This window comes from Cuculus canorus, chromosome 1 (genome assembly GCF_017976375.1).
Source record: "Cuculus canorus isolate bCucCan1 chromosome 1, bCucCan1.pri, whole genome shotgun sequence".
Lineage (NCBI taxonomy): Eukaryota > Metazoa > Chordata > Aves > Cuculiformes > Cuculidae > Cuculus > Cuculus canorus.
This window is the reverse complement of record NC_071401.1, coordinates 191,340,964-191,357,883: the sequence shown is the minus strand read 5'-3', so window position 1 is coordinate 191,357,883 and position 16,920 is coordinate 191,340,964. Positions and strand designations below refer to the sequence as shown.

Sequence of the window (16,920 nt, the reverse complement as noted above, 5' to 3'; positions counted from 1 at the left end):
TATGATATGATAAGTAGTTACTATTACAAAAAGTGGAATATTTTTGATTTAAGCTAAAGTAAAGTTTCATCTAATTAATTGTATTTTTTAAAAGTTAAACAGAATTCCCTCTGACAGCATGTTTTCTTTCAGTGTTTTTCCCAACACTGTTAATTATTTAGAGGTGATAATGTCTTCTGTGAAGAATGATTTGTGCTGAAAGTAATAAATATGCATAAAATCTCTGGGAAAAGTTATCCATATTCATGTAAGTGGGAAATATATTGTGTAACCAACTCTTGTCTTGTTGCACATGATTGGTGGAGATCACTCCCTTGATTTGCCCAGGCCTGATAAAGGATGCTTACTTTCTAAAACTCCAAAATGAGTCTTGGAGAGTTTATTTGCAAATGTTTTTGGTATCACCTGAAAGCATCATACTATGAGTACTGTGATGTAAGTCCTAACTTTATAGGAACACTTCAGTTAATCACAAACAGGAAGCAAGAGTGGGTCTCTGTACCATTCTAGGCTGGCGCATCACATACCACCACAAGGGAATAAGGGAGAAAGGAGAGGAAGGAGGGGGAAAGGAGAGGAAGGACAAAAGGGGAAAGAAGGGAAAAGGAAAAAAGAGGGAAAAGGAAAGAAAGTGGGAAAAAGAGGAGAGAAGGGGAAAAAGAGGGGAGAAGGAAAGGGGAAAAGGAGAAAAGGGAAAAAAGGGGGAAAGGGGGAAAGGGGAAAAAAGGGGAAAGGGGAGAAAAGGGGGAAGGGAAAAAAGGGGGAAGGGAGAAAAGGAGGAAGGGAAAAAAGGGGGGAAGGGAAAAAAGGGGGAAAAGGGAAAACCAAAAGGCCAAAAAGGGAAAACAAAAGGCGAAAAAGGGAAAACAAAAGCAGAAAAGGGAAGGAAAGGAGTACCTCCCCCGCCCCGCCCCTCCCGCCCGCAGCACTCTCACTTCTGGTTGGCTGAGCGCCCTGGGCCGCTCTGGCGGCGAATGAGGAGCGGCCTTGTTCCTCAGCCTCAAGATGGCGGCGCTCAGCGCCGTGGCCGCGGCGGGGGATGGAGGGGAGTGAAGCCTGAGGCAGCGGGCCGGGGCTGCCAGCCGCGGGGCCGGGGATGAGCTGACGGCCGCCATGGCGAGCGACGCGGGCAGGAAGCAATTCTGGAAGCGGAGCGGGGCGAAGGTGCCCGGCAGGTGAGGGCGCCACGGGGCCTTCCCCTCTCGGGTCTGTCGTGTTACCGGGCTCCGAGCCGGGCTCGGTCACAGCCGGTGTCAGCGGAGCCGTTAAACCTCCCCGTGGCGGGGGTAGAACTGGATGATCTTTAAGGGCCCTTCCAGCCCAAACTATTCTGTGATTCTAAAGAATCACCGAGGGAGCGTCCCCAGCCCGCTGCCGTGGGCCAGAGAGCTAATGTCGCTTTGGGGATGTGTTCCCTCGAAAGTTTTGAATGGAAGAACGTATTTGGAGCTCTGAGCGATTATACAAGTTATGACGTTTTGAAGCACTGTGCAGGAAGCTGTGCTTCATGTGCACGTAGCCATACTTCAGCTTTTACTTGTTATTTCAAAATATCGGTTTCTCAACTTTCTTCCTAATGTGTGAACAGCAAAGCCAGTCGTTGAGCTCTAAATGCATTCCCACATTCAAAATTTTTCAGGCAATATATCCCCAAAGTCGCATTAACTCTTTTGACTATGTCATGCTGGGAAATGTATGTTTAGGTGATTAATTCATAGAATCATAGAATAGTTTAGGTTGGAAGTGGCTTCAAGGATCATCTAGTTCTAGCACCCCTGCCATGGGCAGGGACAATTTATCAATTAAATTCTCTGCTCCTATCCCTAAACTGTTCTGACAGTGGAGTAATTCAGTTTCTTATATTCTTTCTGGAAGAATGATGCATACTCTTGGTTCTCCGAGAACAATTACTTTGTACTTCATAACATTTATCTGAATTGGGCAAAATAATCCTGCTCGTTGTTTCATTTCTTCGATGCTCAGTTTATCCATAAGCATGAACTGGTGGGTTTGTTTCTCTAGTTAAAACTAACTCTTTCAGTTGAGCCTGTTCTCATAGCTCTGAACTTCTTATTTTGTAAGTTTGCTGAGTACTTTGGGGGTAAACACTTTTGACCCTCCTTGGTCACACAGGGTTTATGAATAGTTGGAGGCAATTGCAGGTGTATGGAAAAATGAAACCACTGGGGATTTTGATTTTTTTTTTTTTTAATGGCACAGAGAGGATGATTGTTGCTTTATATTTGCATGGATTCCCATCGTTGTCCTTCATAGAATGTCTGAAGGAAACAGCATGTTCTGTCTGCATGCCAAAAGGGAAAGTGACACTTGACTGTCATGTGAGGAGAGCATAGAGACTGAATGGAGGAGCGTATGGTGCACAGTCGTGTAGAAGGACTGGTGGTGATGGACTGACCTTTTGATTTGCATGGAATCATTAAAATGGATTGAATTTAGAAACCACCACTCTGTCATCTGTGGGGCTAATTTCACTACTATTGCTATTGCCCCTGTAGTATAACTCTAAGCCCCTCTTAAGATTTGTTATGACTGCAGTCTTTTTGGTGTGGTTCTGTCTCAGGTTTATTAAGGATGGACTTACGGTCTGGAGATTGGTTTTGGTTTATCATGAGGACGCCTTTGTTGCCTCTTCTATGTTTCTTTATTATAGGTTTAGGTAAATGTTAATGTTACATATGATTTGCTCCTCTTAAAATCAAGAAGTTTTGTACTAATAATTTCTGTTATGAAGGTGTATGTAAATGCTGATGTGTTTTCTCTGGAGTTTTTTTACCCATAAAGTAATTTTATAGCTGGAAACTGGGAAGAAATGAACTTTTAGTTTGTACTTTTAGTTAGTTATTCACATAGTAATATGCTGGTTTGTAGTGTTAGAGATTGTAATGAATAAATCTGTCTTTGGAAGCTTATTTATTTCAAAGCATTTGTTTTTAATACTCACATAGCTTTTACTCTCTAACATGCCATATCTTAAATTTTTCTTTAAATTTTTTTGCCTTGTACTTTAGTAAAAGTTAAGAATTGACTGGATTTTGAGTGACATGGGTACATCGAAGAATACATTTTTACAGACATTTCTTTGAGGGTTTTTATCATTTTGCAAGAGATAAATGAAGAAATGATAGGTCAGTGAAGGGAGGGAATTTAAAAGCAGTGTAGATTTTTTCCAGAGTTAACTTTTTACTTGTTTTAATTCCTAGTCAGAAAAATAAGTAAGCCTTAAATTAGCCTAGGCAATAAAGAGAGACCCTGCTTGTCATATCAATGATTTATATTAAGTTACTTTTTAGAATACACATCAATTTCAACTTTGTTATTTTTAACGCTCTGTGGGTTCTTAGAAAGGGAAAACTGTTGGAACATTACAGTTCTGTTTATTATTGATTAATTATTTAAATCACAGAACCTCCACAAATGTTTTGATATTTTTGAGATAACTCTCTTTCTTTTCCTTTAGTATTCAGCATGTGTATGGAGCTCAGCATCCGCCTTTTGATCCATTATTGCATGGAACGTAAGTTAATCTAATATTTAAGTATTCCAGGTAATTTGGTTCTACTCTGTCTTCACTCCTCTTTTCTCCCCTGTTGGCTAGAAAACCTATTGTTAATCTTCCTTTTTCAATTTCTGTTGTGATTTTTATTTCTCTGTTCTAACTTCTGTTTTGTGACTTCCTGATGCTTACCGTATTGGGAGCAACGAATCAGCTGTTCAGTTATTACCTAATGTAGATTGCCAACTTTTGTTATGTTTGCAGTGCCTTTTAGATTGGAAATTGTATGGTAAATACTAACCTTAATCTAGCAGATGAAGCTTAGAACTCACATATAAGCGGCTTCTCTGCGTGCATCTTTCTGTTGATGGACTCCCTTTATTTGTCTATCTGTAAGGAAAAGAATGAGGTTGTGCTATAGATGATTTTAAGGCAAAGGTAGGTATTTTGCTTGTGAGTTAGGGGACAGTAGGTAGGATAGATTTTATGGTGATTTAAGAGTCTTTTGCCTTAGATCAGGACTATTGGATATAGAACACAATGTACATGAAAGCAGCAACATTATGCTAAACATCATTAGTAACCAAATAAATGTCATGCTCATAACCTACAACTAGTGCAGGTGAACGATTTTTGTCTCCTTATGGCTGATATGTTTAACAAAAAGCTGCATTCTACCAGCTTCTGCGTTTTTTTTTTGAAAGACAGTTTTAGGCTTTTTCAAGGACAAGATGGTTTATGATTTATCGGTAGATTTCACCGCTGCTTTGAAACCAGCATTGCTGTTCAAACATTGATGTACGGAAAAATTTTTGGAAAATTGTATGACCAACGAAAGCGGTATGGACAGAAAGTATTGGCTTGCAAGAAGGTCATACTTCTAGTGGATTTTTTTCTGAGTCTGAAATGGTGCAAGAAGTAAATGTGATAGTTGATTTCCAGGCAATACAAAGGTGAAGGCAGTTGAAATGTGTGACCTTCAGGACTGAAGAAAAAGGAGTGGGGTGAATTGGTTCAAAACGTGGAGTTATAAAGAGAGACCCAGTAACAAAAACTTATTGCCTATTGCTTGAAGTGAGGACAGAAGCGGAGAAAGACCTTGCTCTTGTAGATGATGATAACAAGTTGAGGGCGACAGTGTTAGTGTTATAGCCTGTAATGCATAACAGAAACATTACTGATGATGTACAAAAACTGTGTGAGAACATTTTCTCATTTCCAATTCTAGCTGCCTTGTCTTAACAGGAAGAAAAGGTAAATTAGCACAGGTGGAGCTCTCTTAACTTTGTCTTGTTTAGCTGAAATGTGAAGGAAGATGTGATTGCTCTGCATCATCTCCCTTGCACTGTGTGTTGACAGAGGGATAAAAAGTTAGGAGCTGATCAGGATACACTGAGAATAGTAACTAGAGGAAATATCCTGCCTATGAGAAGAGCAAAGTTCTGAAACAAGTGTGTGCCTGGAGTGCCTGAGTGGGGAGGAGTGATAGATTTAATGAGTTTTAAGGTGAGACTTGATTTGTTTATGACAGTAATTGTAGTATGTGATTGCTTGTGATGACTTAGGAGTAGATCTGATGACTTGATTACTGCTCCTCTGTTGTATTGCAGCAATTGCGTTGGAGGCCTAAAATATCTACCGAAGTTCATGAAGCAAGAGAAGTGAAATGTGTACTGTCTGTCTTATAAATTATTCCAGTATTATTTCTTTGATTTGACTTTGGGATTGCTCTTTTTGTTTGGTGGGGGGTTTTTTTGTGTGTGTTTTTTTTTTTTTTGTTTTCTTTTTTTAAAGACAAGGAAAGGATGGGTTTGTTCTGCTTCTACTCAAAGCCAAGGAGACTCAGTTTTTATTTGCCTCTGTTCTCAGACCTGTTCAACTGTATGCTGTCATGGGTGGATGTAGCAGTAGTATGAATAGAGAGACAAATATTTGCTATCTACATAGTGTCAAACATGGATTTTTTGGCTGTATGCATAATGTTTTCCTTACTCCTTTACTAGTTCTCCAAATATTATTTATTTGTTTTTGAACAGCTTGATAAAACCAGGTTCAAAGCAGCCTACAACTCCAGTGAAACTAAAGAAAGTCAGCACCTTCCAGGAATTTGAAAGTAACACAAGTGATGCTTGGGATCTTGGTGATGATGATGATGAACTCTTAGCAATAGCTGCTGAAAACTTAAATACAGAAGTGGTCATGGAAACGGCCCACAAAGTAATTCAGAATCACAGCAAGCTACAAGAACAGCATAAATTTCAGGAAGAACATCTACAGGAAGAAAAACAAGTAGAATCTGCAGAGCTGACTTCAATTGCATGTGGTGATAATAGGCTTGTTAAATCAGTTAGTGAAGGTCATACATCGAGTTCATCAGGTATGTTAAAAAATGAAAAAGGTGCTGAAAATCAAATGCTAAGAGCTATAATATTTGTCCTTTAAGATATTAACCTCTTCCCAACCACAGGAAATATTATTAATCAATATTGATTTTTTTTTGAGGGATGTACTGCATGCCATACTAAATTGTAATGTATGTATGAGGAATACATGGATGTGAGGGAGGAATAATTAAATATTTTTGTCTTCAGCCTTAATACATCCTTGGTTTGGGAAAGAAGTTGCACTATTGAATGTATTTTTGTGGATAACTGCACTAAGATGTATGCAATTAACAGTATTGCTACTGTTGTGAAAAATTGTTATTAAAATGCTACCGTGTAAAGTTTATTGAAAAACTGCAGAAAACCATGCATGTGGACTGTGAAGTTCACCGTCATGTGATCTTCTGGTCTGTTTTATGTGTGAACTTTAAAGTAACTGATTTGAAGTCCAAACTTGTACTATGCTTAGGCTTACCTTTCTCCAAAACTTAAATCTGTTTTAAATTTACAAATTAAATTCAAGTTGTTAGTAGCCTCCTCACTAGTTGAGGCCAACTGTTATGCTTCTTTTTCCCTTCAGATTATGCTAGTGAAAATTCTTCCATGCAGAGATCACAGTCACTTCCACAAGCCTCCTCACCTTCCTTGGTGAGTGGAATGACAGACTGTAATACCTCAGTAACTCCTGCATTAACTGAAAGAGAAGCATCCCGATTAGACAAATTTAAGCAGCTACTTGCTGGCCCCAATACAGATCTTGGTGAGTATTTCTTATAGGAGCTATGAATTGCATCTAAATTATTCTTTACAGAATTTCCCTGGTTGATAAACTCTTCTACCTGACCCTTGGCTAGGATCTAATCCTTTCAACGTTTTAAATTGATCTTGCAAAAGGAAGACAGAATAAAGTTGAATGCTTATAGTATTCATGCATGTAATATGTGACTTGCATACATCCTACCAATATGTAGGGTATTAGATGATTTCTTGTTCTTCTCTTTCTCACCTTATTTCTTCTTACTGAACTTACCTCTGGAGAAAAACCATGTATAATTAACTGTGTTTAGTGTTAATGCTTGATAGTGCAACAGAATGCAGTATAAGAATAATTCTAATGTTTAGAAATATGAATGTGAAAAACGATGAGGTATGGAATTATTACTGCTTATCTACTCAGTGAGTGTTCTTCATGTTCACAGACTGGTACAGTGGTTCTGTGTCTCATCTGTGAGTGCTGACAACATGTTAATGTGAAAACAAATGTATTGTCAGATAACTTGACCGTTGCCTTTGTGCGCTGGATCTAAACTGCTGAATAGTAAATACAAGGGCTGAGAGACAATCACGGAATCAAATGGCTTTGTATCTCAAGTGAAAATATGGAGCAAGTAGAAATAGTACACTGTATTTGGAGAACTTAGCTGGTCACTTAAAAGTAGGAATTTATGTCAAAATAATTAGTAATGGAAATGACTTTGAGTTAGAAGATTCTGGAAGATATCTACAAGAAATTGATGGAAGGAAGTAGAAACTTCATATTTGCAGTTCTTTAAGTGATGTTTTCCTGTCCTCTCTTGTGTACTCAATGTAATGTAGTCCAAGATGTGGATTTTTTTTTCTTCCTGTGCTATGTATTATTTTGAAATTGGTGCTGGGAAAGCAGAGCTATGGAAACAGTACTAACTAGATGAGACTTAACACTTCAGTGAGCAATTGGAACTTCTTATACAACTGTGAATAAACTGAGATGTTAAATTTCGTATTTTATGTAAGCTTGAACATGATAATCTAATATCACTCTTTCTCTCTTTGATCTAACGAGTGTTATGAGCTATATGGCTGTGACTGACATGAAAACTGGTATGACTTCAGGAATGTTGTAATGGTAGAAGTCTTTGTTTCATAGTGTACAAATTCAGAGGGAAGACAGTTTAAAATAAACTTATTGATAACACTTTTGGTGTCTAATTAGATGGGAATACTTTCCCAATAACTCAAATTTAGGGATTAAAGTAAAATATTTTGGAAGGCAGTGAAAGAAAATTTCCACCCTTACTAGGAGTGTAGTCATCCTGTCTGTGGTGAGAGTTTAGTCAATGTTACTTAAAGAAGCTGTTTTTGTGTTTTTCTCTATTGAACTTTTTAAATCTCCCACAGAAATCTACATAGGAATACAAAATTTGAATATGTTGCTCTTTATTTTTTTAATACGTGAAAAATATCTATCAAGCTCTCAATATTCTTTCTTGTAGATGTTCCTAAATAATGCCCTTTCAGTGCCTGTTTGTAGGGCGATTGTTCTTTATCTTGCTGTACAAACTGTATTGGCTACAGAATTTGGAGTTCTGTGAGTTAGAATTTTAGGTTCTGTTTTGATTTTTTTTTTATACACTTTGACTTTTGTATATATTAAGAAATGCTACTGGATATATCTATAAATAATACCTGATTTTTCTTATTGAAATAAGTTAACTCTTGCACATGCAAACCTTCATGATTATGAAGCTGGTAGTAGTAGATCGTACATAGCGGTAGTGCTTGGACTACATTATATGTGTGTACTAGGGAAGTCTGTGTGTGCATATATACATATGCAAATGTGTATATATATATATATATATATATATAAGCCTATGTACAGTCCAGCGGAATCTGGTGGGTGCTATGTGTATGCATTTTTGAGAGATATTTGGTTTAGATCCATGTTACAATGAAGATTATGTTTAAAAAGGATTCCTGATGTATGACAGTAGTGGCCCGGGAAGCTGTTTTGTGTGTCGTGGTTTTGTTTGTTTTTTTGTTGTTGGTGGTATATGTGTTTGTGCACTTTGTTTTGTGGAGTGTTTTTGGGATTTTTTTGAGTCATACTGAACAAGGACTATGGTAGAACAAGGTAATGGGCTCTAAGATTGGATTTGTAGTGGGTAATGAAGGGACAGGTAGCTATTCTGGTGCAGCTGGCTCCTTGTCTTTGTGTGTGTGCTATGTGTGGGTCTTTGTTTTGTGTTTGTAGATCTACAGATAATTGTGTTTTGTTTGTTATCATGAATAGAACTAGTGAGTATTTGTCTTGGAGACATTTTAGCAAATATTTCTGTTCATTTCTGTATGTGGTAGTATTTGTTTTCCTTGGAAGTAGTAGTAGCAGAAGATGAAGTGTTTCTGTTGACTATATTTTCTTGCTCTAGTCTTGCATATTGTTGAAAGATTATGTGATGAGTTCTTTCAAAGCAACATAAAAATAATTTAATCTGTGGAACTGAAACAATGCCATGCATATTTTCAACTCAAGTCTTTTCCCTTATTATAAGGTGAGAAATCAACAGGGACTAAGAACACAAAGTTATATGACTTTGAAATACTTCCAATCACTCATGAGTAATCATTATCCTATAAAGACCACGTGATATGCAATGTTAGTCTTTTTCAGAACTCTAGTTGGCATCCATGCGTGCTATTTCATAACAAAAATCTCAAAAAGATGGATTATGCATCTAAATTTGGAAGTGAAGATTATTTTAGAAGATTATTCAAGTCTACTGATAGGTTTTGGAATTGGTCCATTGGTTGGATATTGTGAAGCTGTAAAGAAATATGTGGGTTCTATCAACCCCTTCAAGTTATACACTGAGCAAAATAATATACCAGATGTAGACTGCAGTTGGGATATGACTCCAATGGTAAATATTACATAAGTATATAATGACAAAGCCATTCTCAAAGTTTGTGTACAGTTTTATCCAGCAGATGCTTACATACACAAATTGTTATCAGAAGAAGGCACAATCGGAGAACACAGACTAGGAAAGGAACCACTAGAGAATTCTCTGAATATAGAAGAATTAATTTTTTTTAAGTTACTTAACTCTTATGAATAAAGAGCCTCTTTCCATGGCTCAGAAGTGCCCTTAACTCATTTTTAATATTTTGTAGAGCTGAACAAATGAAACCCACTCTTGTACTTTATAATTGTCCTTGTAGTTGTTCTAAGTCTTCCCTTAAGCCCTCCTAACACACTTTATTTCTCTGTCCTGCAGGCATTTTTGTTGTTTGCATGATAAACAGATGCAAATAATATGCCTTATTTCCTTTTGGTACTTTTTATTTGACTATTGCTGTGCTGTTATTACTTCTAATATAAATGAGGAAAGTATAATGTGCATTGAATGTCAAGAGTAGTTAGCTATATGAAAAAACTCCTCAGTTCCTATAGAAATATTACTTCCAGGTATCTGATTTGTGCTGCAGGAGAGAGGTATTCAAGAACTCTGACAATATGCCTTCAAGTAGTAATATAATGCAAAGAATGGGGAGATAATCTCATAAAGGTAAAATTACAAAATTAAAGCTGCTAAATAAGGTGAGCCATCTTACTGCAGGAATTGTGGGCTGGTGGAGTAGCCTGTTGTTAGAAGTAGTTTTGGTTGGAGAGGGACTTGAGGACTGACCCCTGTCAATTAGACTCTATTGGCATATTCTGGGTGCAAATGCAGGAAGCAGGATAAGACTGGAGGTAGCAGTACCACTGCGTTTAGGAGGCAGCTGCAGAGCAGACAGTAGGACCTGTGTGTCTGCATAGCCTTTTATTCCTGGTGCTCCTTGCTGGGTTATTTGGAGACAGCAATTTATGCCAGTTGTTTAGTGCATCAACCTGTGCTTATGCTTGCCTTGCAGTCAATTTGATGTAGATTTACTTCATTTCAGCCCTTATCTTTCCTTGTAATGGACCTTGATACTGAATGAAGATGGGCTTTGTACTTGCAGAGTTTTTTGCAAACAATTAGTTGCTTTAAGAGGAGGGGGATTTTAACTTTTGACAAAGCAGCGTAGGGAGAGTATCACTGAGAAGTTTCTTTCCTTTGACAGAGCACTGTTTACAATGGTACTGCTGTGTCTATCCAGTTTCAAATTCAAGTTTAATTCTATTAAATTTGTTAGTTGTGTTTTTAAGTAGTCTTGTATGTGTTAGGGAGCTGTTTACTGTGCGAACAAAATGTAAGCAAATTATGTTGATAAAATCAGACTGACTTACAACAGCAAACACGTTATCTTAATACTTGTAACTTCAGCATAGCAGATGTATGATTGGTTTTGTAATATCAATTAAAGAATAGCCTTCTAAAGTACTTCCCTAACTTGCTCTTTATCTTCGAATCAACCAATTTTTCTGCTGTTTTGACACACATGTAGCTAATGAGTATGTAATTGGATGTCAGAAACCTGTTTAAGTCAAACAAGAAGCAACAGTAAGCTTGGTGTACTGTGTTTTCTTGATTTAATAAAGCTTACAATAGCATTGTAATAATACAGCTATGCAATATAGCACATGTATATCAAATTTCTTGAGGGCAAAAACTCATTTCTTAAAGATACAAAATTGTACTGTGAGTTCAGGTGACTTTTCTTTCTGCTCTGTCACAGTGTATTCCAAGTTGAACAAAATAACATTGAAGTTTTAGGACGCTGCCATGGTGTAACAGAAGGTCCCATAAAATAGCACCTATGAAAATGGTGAAGCATCCTATCTTAGATGGTATAAGATTCCTATCTTATCTGCCTTCAAAAGCTCTGTTTCATTGCACCTTTGCAGAGAGCACCACAGGCTGAGTGGGGTGGTGTCTCTTGGCCAGTTCTTTGCTATAGAAGTACTAGATAACTTGAAGTCTCACAGAACATGTAAGGACTAGTTGAACCTTTGATTAATCTGATGGCAAAATTTAATTCCATAATTTTACACGAATCACAAATCGTTAATTTCCAATTATCTTGTAACAATGGCTGGTTCCCTCTGTAATTTAATTAAAGAATTCTAGAGTGGTTCTCTAGAAATGAAATTTAGAAAGAAAATTTACTAGATATGTTTCTTTCCCCCCTGCATCAGAGTGGTCTTTTTTATTGTTGCAGCAATTTGAAAAGTAGGATTTTACTGTTTGTGCTTCATTGTTTGTATAGTCTAGATGCATATTAAACCTGATTAAACATAGTAATTGTCTTTTTATTTATGGTTTATATAGTAGTCTGTAACAGCAATCTGTTATGTCCTTTAAAACTGTTTGTCAAATTGATGTTACTGAAAAGTTTCAATAACATTACAAAATGCATTAATTGAAACGAACTTGATTAATTTTGTTCCTAGCTTCATTACTTTATCTGCGCTGAACTGCATAGCAATTTATCTCTGTGCTCGTAGTCCATCCATGTAATTTAGAATTTTATTGCCCCCCTGCAGTTTTGAATTATCTGTAGTTGATCACATCGGTGCTTATTCTTCTTCCAGTTTGTGGATATTTTAACTGGTCTTTTATACTTTATGCTATATAATTAATTTTGTAATTTGGGACTTCTGTCAATCCACTCATCCCCCAAGCCGTACTGATACTGGTGATTGCCCTGGCCTGGGTACAGGACCTTACACTTGGTCTCGTTGAGCTTCATGAGATCTGCCTGGGCCCACTCCTCAGGCCTGTCCAGGTCTCTCTGGAGGGCATCTCTTTCCTCTAGCAAATTGACTGTACCACTCAGCTTGGTGTCATCTGCAAGCTTACTAGTGGTGCACTTGATCTCAGTATCATTGATGAAGATATTAAATAGTATTTGTCCCAGCATGGACGCTTGAGGGGCACCACTCACTCCTGGATTTCCCTCAGCATTGTGCCGGTGACTGTAACTGCTTGGATGTGTCTTTTCAGCCAATTTCTTATCTATCTAACAGTTCATCCATCAAACTTATATCTCTCCAATTTAGTGTCAAGAATGTTGTGGGGGACCATATCAAAGGCCTTGCAGGAGAACTGTAGTTGGAATTTATATCTTCAAGTAGAAAAAATGTAGATTTGCATTGTTTTCTTTTAGCAAGGAATGCTACTTGAGCAAAGGTTCCTGTTCCAAATGCCACCTATGTCTGAATTGGGTTATTATTGGGGAAAAAACCCCTAAGTTTGAACAGCTGTAGGTCCTATTAACAAAGAGAATAATCTTCCCCTTTTCTCAGTTATGAAAAAGGAGCCTATACCCTAAATCTTTGCCTTTTTTTTTGGTATTCAAGTATGACTCAATTAACGATATGGGACATTGTGGAGTGCAGAGAAGAGTCCTAGTTTCGTTGTTCTATGCTTCTTTCAAGAAACACTTGCCTATAAACTGAGGATTTGTTATCCGAGTTTTGTTAATATCAATTGCAGCAGCATGATGTTGAGAGTAAAACTGCCTCTTTTTGTGCAGAAGTCCACAGAGAGCATTCTGGTTAAAACTGTTCATCTGAACACCACTCAAATAGAAATGTGCTTTTACCATAGTCTTTAGAGCTCCCAAGTTAAACTCATGGCATTAGGTTCCTTTCAGCAAGAGTGGATTCTGTAGTAATTCTGTTTCCAAATGGTTTTGGATTTAGAGCATTACAGTAGGGACTGTAAGGTCAGCTGATACTGTTCAAAAAAAAAATCCAACAAAAAAATCCCAGAATTATCATCCAAATTCCTGTGCATGCACAAAATTACCTTGGTACTTACACTAGCTGATCAATAAAAAATAAAAAGGGAATTAGACACCATTCTCCTACAAACTGCAAAATTCTTTAATTAAAATTTAATTAGGAAAATTTTTAGGAGATCATATACCTCTCATTGTATTAATTTGTGATCAGGCATTCAAAAATAATCTTCAAGCCTGAGCCATGGAGCAGACATGATTCGGAGGGATATTTTACTCTGTGTGAGCTGTGAAAAAGAAGGATATCATGTGATAAAGTGCTCTTGTAGCTTTGGGATTTTTGTTTGTTTGGTTAGTTGGGTTGTTTAAAATTTTGTGTTTTCCTTTGTCCTGCTGTCTCTCTTTCTTCATAGCAACTTAAACAGACACTGTGTGAAATCTGCATTATCACAGTAAAAGGGACTTGAGTGAGAAGTTCAGTGTTACCTGTGGTAGTCACAGACTCTCCTGGGGCAGCCTTGCTTGGTCCCCACATTGTGCAGATGACACAGCAGGGGAAGAACCAACTAGGAATGTCACCAACAAGGCTATTGAGAACTTTGAACTTTCAATGGGCCATGAAGCTTTTGAACATAAAGATTGGCAATTTACTCTTACAATGCATGGCACATCCTGCTGTAAGTCAGTTTACCAAGGCTCAGGGAAGTAAAATTAATCCTGTATGTTTTCTTGCTGCTATTTCTTCCACTGTTAAAAAAATAGAAAATTAGGTCATACTTAGCAGGAAGCCCAGAACAGGAGGATATATATGTATATGAAGTAGTTACTGTCTGGGAAGGCTATCACAGTGGAGCATCTTTCACTGTGTTTGTTCATGCTATGCTGCCTTCTTGATAGTGATTATTGGTTAGCTATGCCCTCACTTATCTTTTAACAGTAACGGACAACTACTCTGGAGATATAATTGTGTTTGCAGTTAACTGAGAAAACCTTAGGTGAATTAGAGGTTAAGGGCTAGCCTTTTACAGGAATTTGATGTAACAGGTGGGAAATTAGGGAAAAGCTTTTAAACCAACTTGAATGTTTAAAAAAAATCATACCTCTTGCTGTTCTAATTATGAGTCTTTATCCAGTGATTCTATTGGAGATATTATTTTCAGTTTAGGTATAGATGAGGATCTTTGACAGCTAAGTGTTCATTCTCAGTTAATGCTGACAAACAGAGTGAAAGGATTTCTATCATTGTAAATACTATCAATTTTTTTATTTTTTGTGAACTCTGAGATAAGTTCAGCTTTCCACCTCCCATGGTGCTTGAACACAAATTGCAATTCAGGCTTGTTTTCTGTCTTTCCAAATTCATGAAGCATTTAGGAGGAAGGCACTACAGTCCCAGCAGTCCTCTCACTTTGAGTTGATCAGCGAATATTAGTGCTCCTGAGAGGCAGGAAATACTGAAACGTCAGATGCCTGAAAGTGGCATGGAATTCACTGTATTAATATAAACAGAAAGAGCCAAATGCATTAGTAGAAAGGCATTGAGTTGAAAGGTAAGCTATTTTGTATCACCAAGGCAAGATTGCCTGCTTCTTCTTTTTTTTTTTTTTTTACTTTCTCAAGCTCAGCTTTGAATGCGAGTGGAGGATGTAATCCAAGAGCATAGCTGTAGCTTGTTAGGTGTACTCCTTGTGAAATACTTTGCCTGATCATGATCCTCTTTATTCTATGTATCTTGGATTTTATCAGCAGCTTTCTTCCTGAGCCAAAGGTATTCAAGGAAAATATAAAATGAAAGGAAGTCTTTGCTTTCCTTATGTAATAAATAAATGTACATTGTAGGTAGACTTCCTGAGTTTGGCTTTTTTTTTTGTTAATGGGGGGAGTGGTCTAGAATTGGTTCTTGTGAATAACTGTATGAATTTTATGGCTCAGTAATCTAGACATGTATCTATTAATCCTGATTATTTTAGTTGTGCCTTTGTTGTACTATAGGTTACTGTGAAGAACCAGTGTCAAACTGCATTTCTTAATGTAGATATTGCAATAGTGTGGGGGTTTTTTTGAAGTCTGTTTTGTAGGAGTCTGTTCTTAAGTAATGTGAAACTTTAGTATTGTAGTAAGTAAATATATACTTTGATAATTTGTTCCAAATTCATATGAATATTTTTAAAAAGAAAAAAAATAGGGAGATGGAACGCAGCTGACGTTGTCCAAAACAAAATAATTTTTACTTAGCTGTTCACTTAAAACTAGATCTTTGTTGTGATCGTCAACAGACTGCAAAATTCTGCAAAATAAATGCAGTCTGTTACTTCTAAATGAGTAGGAAAATTATCTCCTTAATTAACTTGTACTGTAAGTGGTATTTCCTATTTTCTCTGTTTCTGTATAGAGAGATACCTTGGTTCTACTTGGGAAGTTTGTTAGAGGCTGAACGGCTTTAATGTAAAAATAAACAGTTGATGATGCACAGAAATAGAATGTTGCAGGAGAACTATAAAAAACTAATGCCGTTTAAAATCTTCTGCTGTTGTAGTTGTTCTCCTTTACTTCTTTACGTAATTTACATTGTTGGCTTCCCTTGTTTCAGTTCTTTGTTAGTGGTTTTATTAACCACTTTTTACTTCCTAATCTTCTGTTCACTTGTTTCATACCTTCGAACACCAGCCTCATCTACTTCTGCTTCTCTGACTTTCTACATGAAATAACACACAAGATGTACTTTCCTGCTTTTTTTTTTCTTGCAGAGGTCCTGAAAAAGATCTTACTCTGTCTTTTCAACGTTGGATTGCATTTTATTTCCTGTTTTCTGCAGTCAGAATAACTCTTTGTTCCATTGAGAAGATTAAGGGCAGTGTTTGCTTAAAAAAAAAAAATTAATGAAGTGCCTAACAGAGCTGTTATTCATTTTGGAAACGAGTTGCTGCGGTTGCCATAGTAATAATAAGCCCTCTATTAAAGCTGTTTTCTATATGTACTGCCTGTATTACAACATGCTGTTGGGGGAGCTGCAGTTCTGCTCATGTATGCTCTTGAAAGAATTTTCTAGCTTTGTGTACTTAAATTATCCAAGGAATTTATGTTCTAGGAACATAAAACTTGTACATCTTGTTTATTGTATCTATCGTGGAGTTGATCGTGCAGGCCATCACTTAATGTAGCCTCAATGAAATAACAGCTATGTCAAAAATGAATAGTGCATACAGAGAAATTTTGAAGTCCTTTAATATTTCTTCACTTATTTTTTTAGTTCCTTGTAACTGATAGAATGATGAGCTTGTAGATCCAAGCAAAATACTTTAAGACTTGGTTGTTTTCCCTCCTGTGTTTTAGGCGTAAAGGGTAATAGCTCATTACCAGAAAGCTGGTAAATTAAGAGTATGTTTTCTTTGTAGACTGCCCTATGTAATATTTATGGAATATGAAGAATCTTGAAATCTACTGCAATAAAGGAATACTGTCCTAAGATTTGTTTTAGAATAATTGCCTTGAACTTTTTGTTCTTCAGAGAAAACGATGTATCTGAATGTATTGTAGTAAACAGGTAAAGCAGAGTTTACAAAATTAAATTAATTGTATCAATTTTAAGCATTT

At 36.9% G+C, this 16,920-nt stretch overlaps 1 protein-coding gene across 2 annotated transcripts in view; it reads left to right on the top strand.

Moving 5' to 3' along the window:
* The first annotated feature begins 974 nt into the window (after positions 1-974).
* Positions 975-16,920, top strand: part of TBC1D22A (TBC1 domain family member 22A) — a 169,342-nt gene continuing 153,396 nt past the window's right edge. Inside the window, exons 1-4 of one of the 2 annotated variants that reach the window (XM_054065109.1) lie at positions 979-1,175; positions 3,479-3,535; positions 5,551-5,891; positions 6,479-6,658. In XM_054065109.1, coding sequence (XP_053921084.1) covers positions 1,114-1,175; positions 3,479-3,535; positions 5,551-5,891; positions 6,479-6,658 — 640 coding nt within the window. In that variant the 5' untranslated portion in view covers positions 979-1,113. Of the gene's footprint in view, positions 1,176-3,478; positions 3,536-5,550; positions 5,892-6,478; positions 6,659-16,920 lie in introns of both variants that reach the window. The other variant, XM_054065116.1, reaches the window with a different exon arrangement.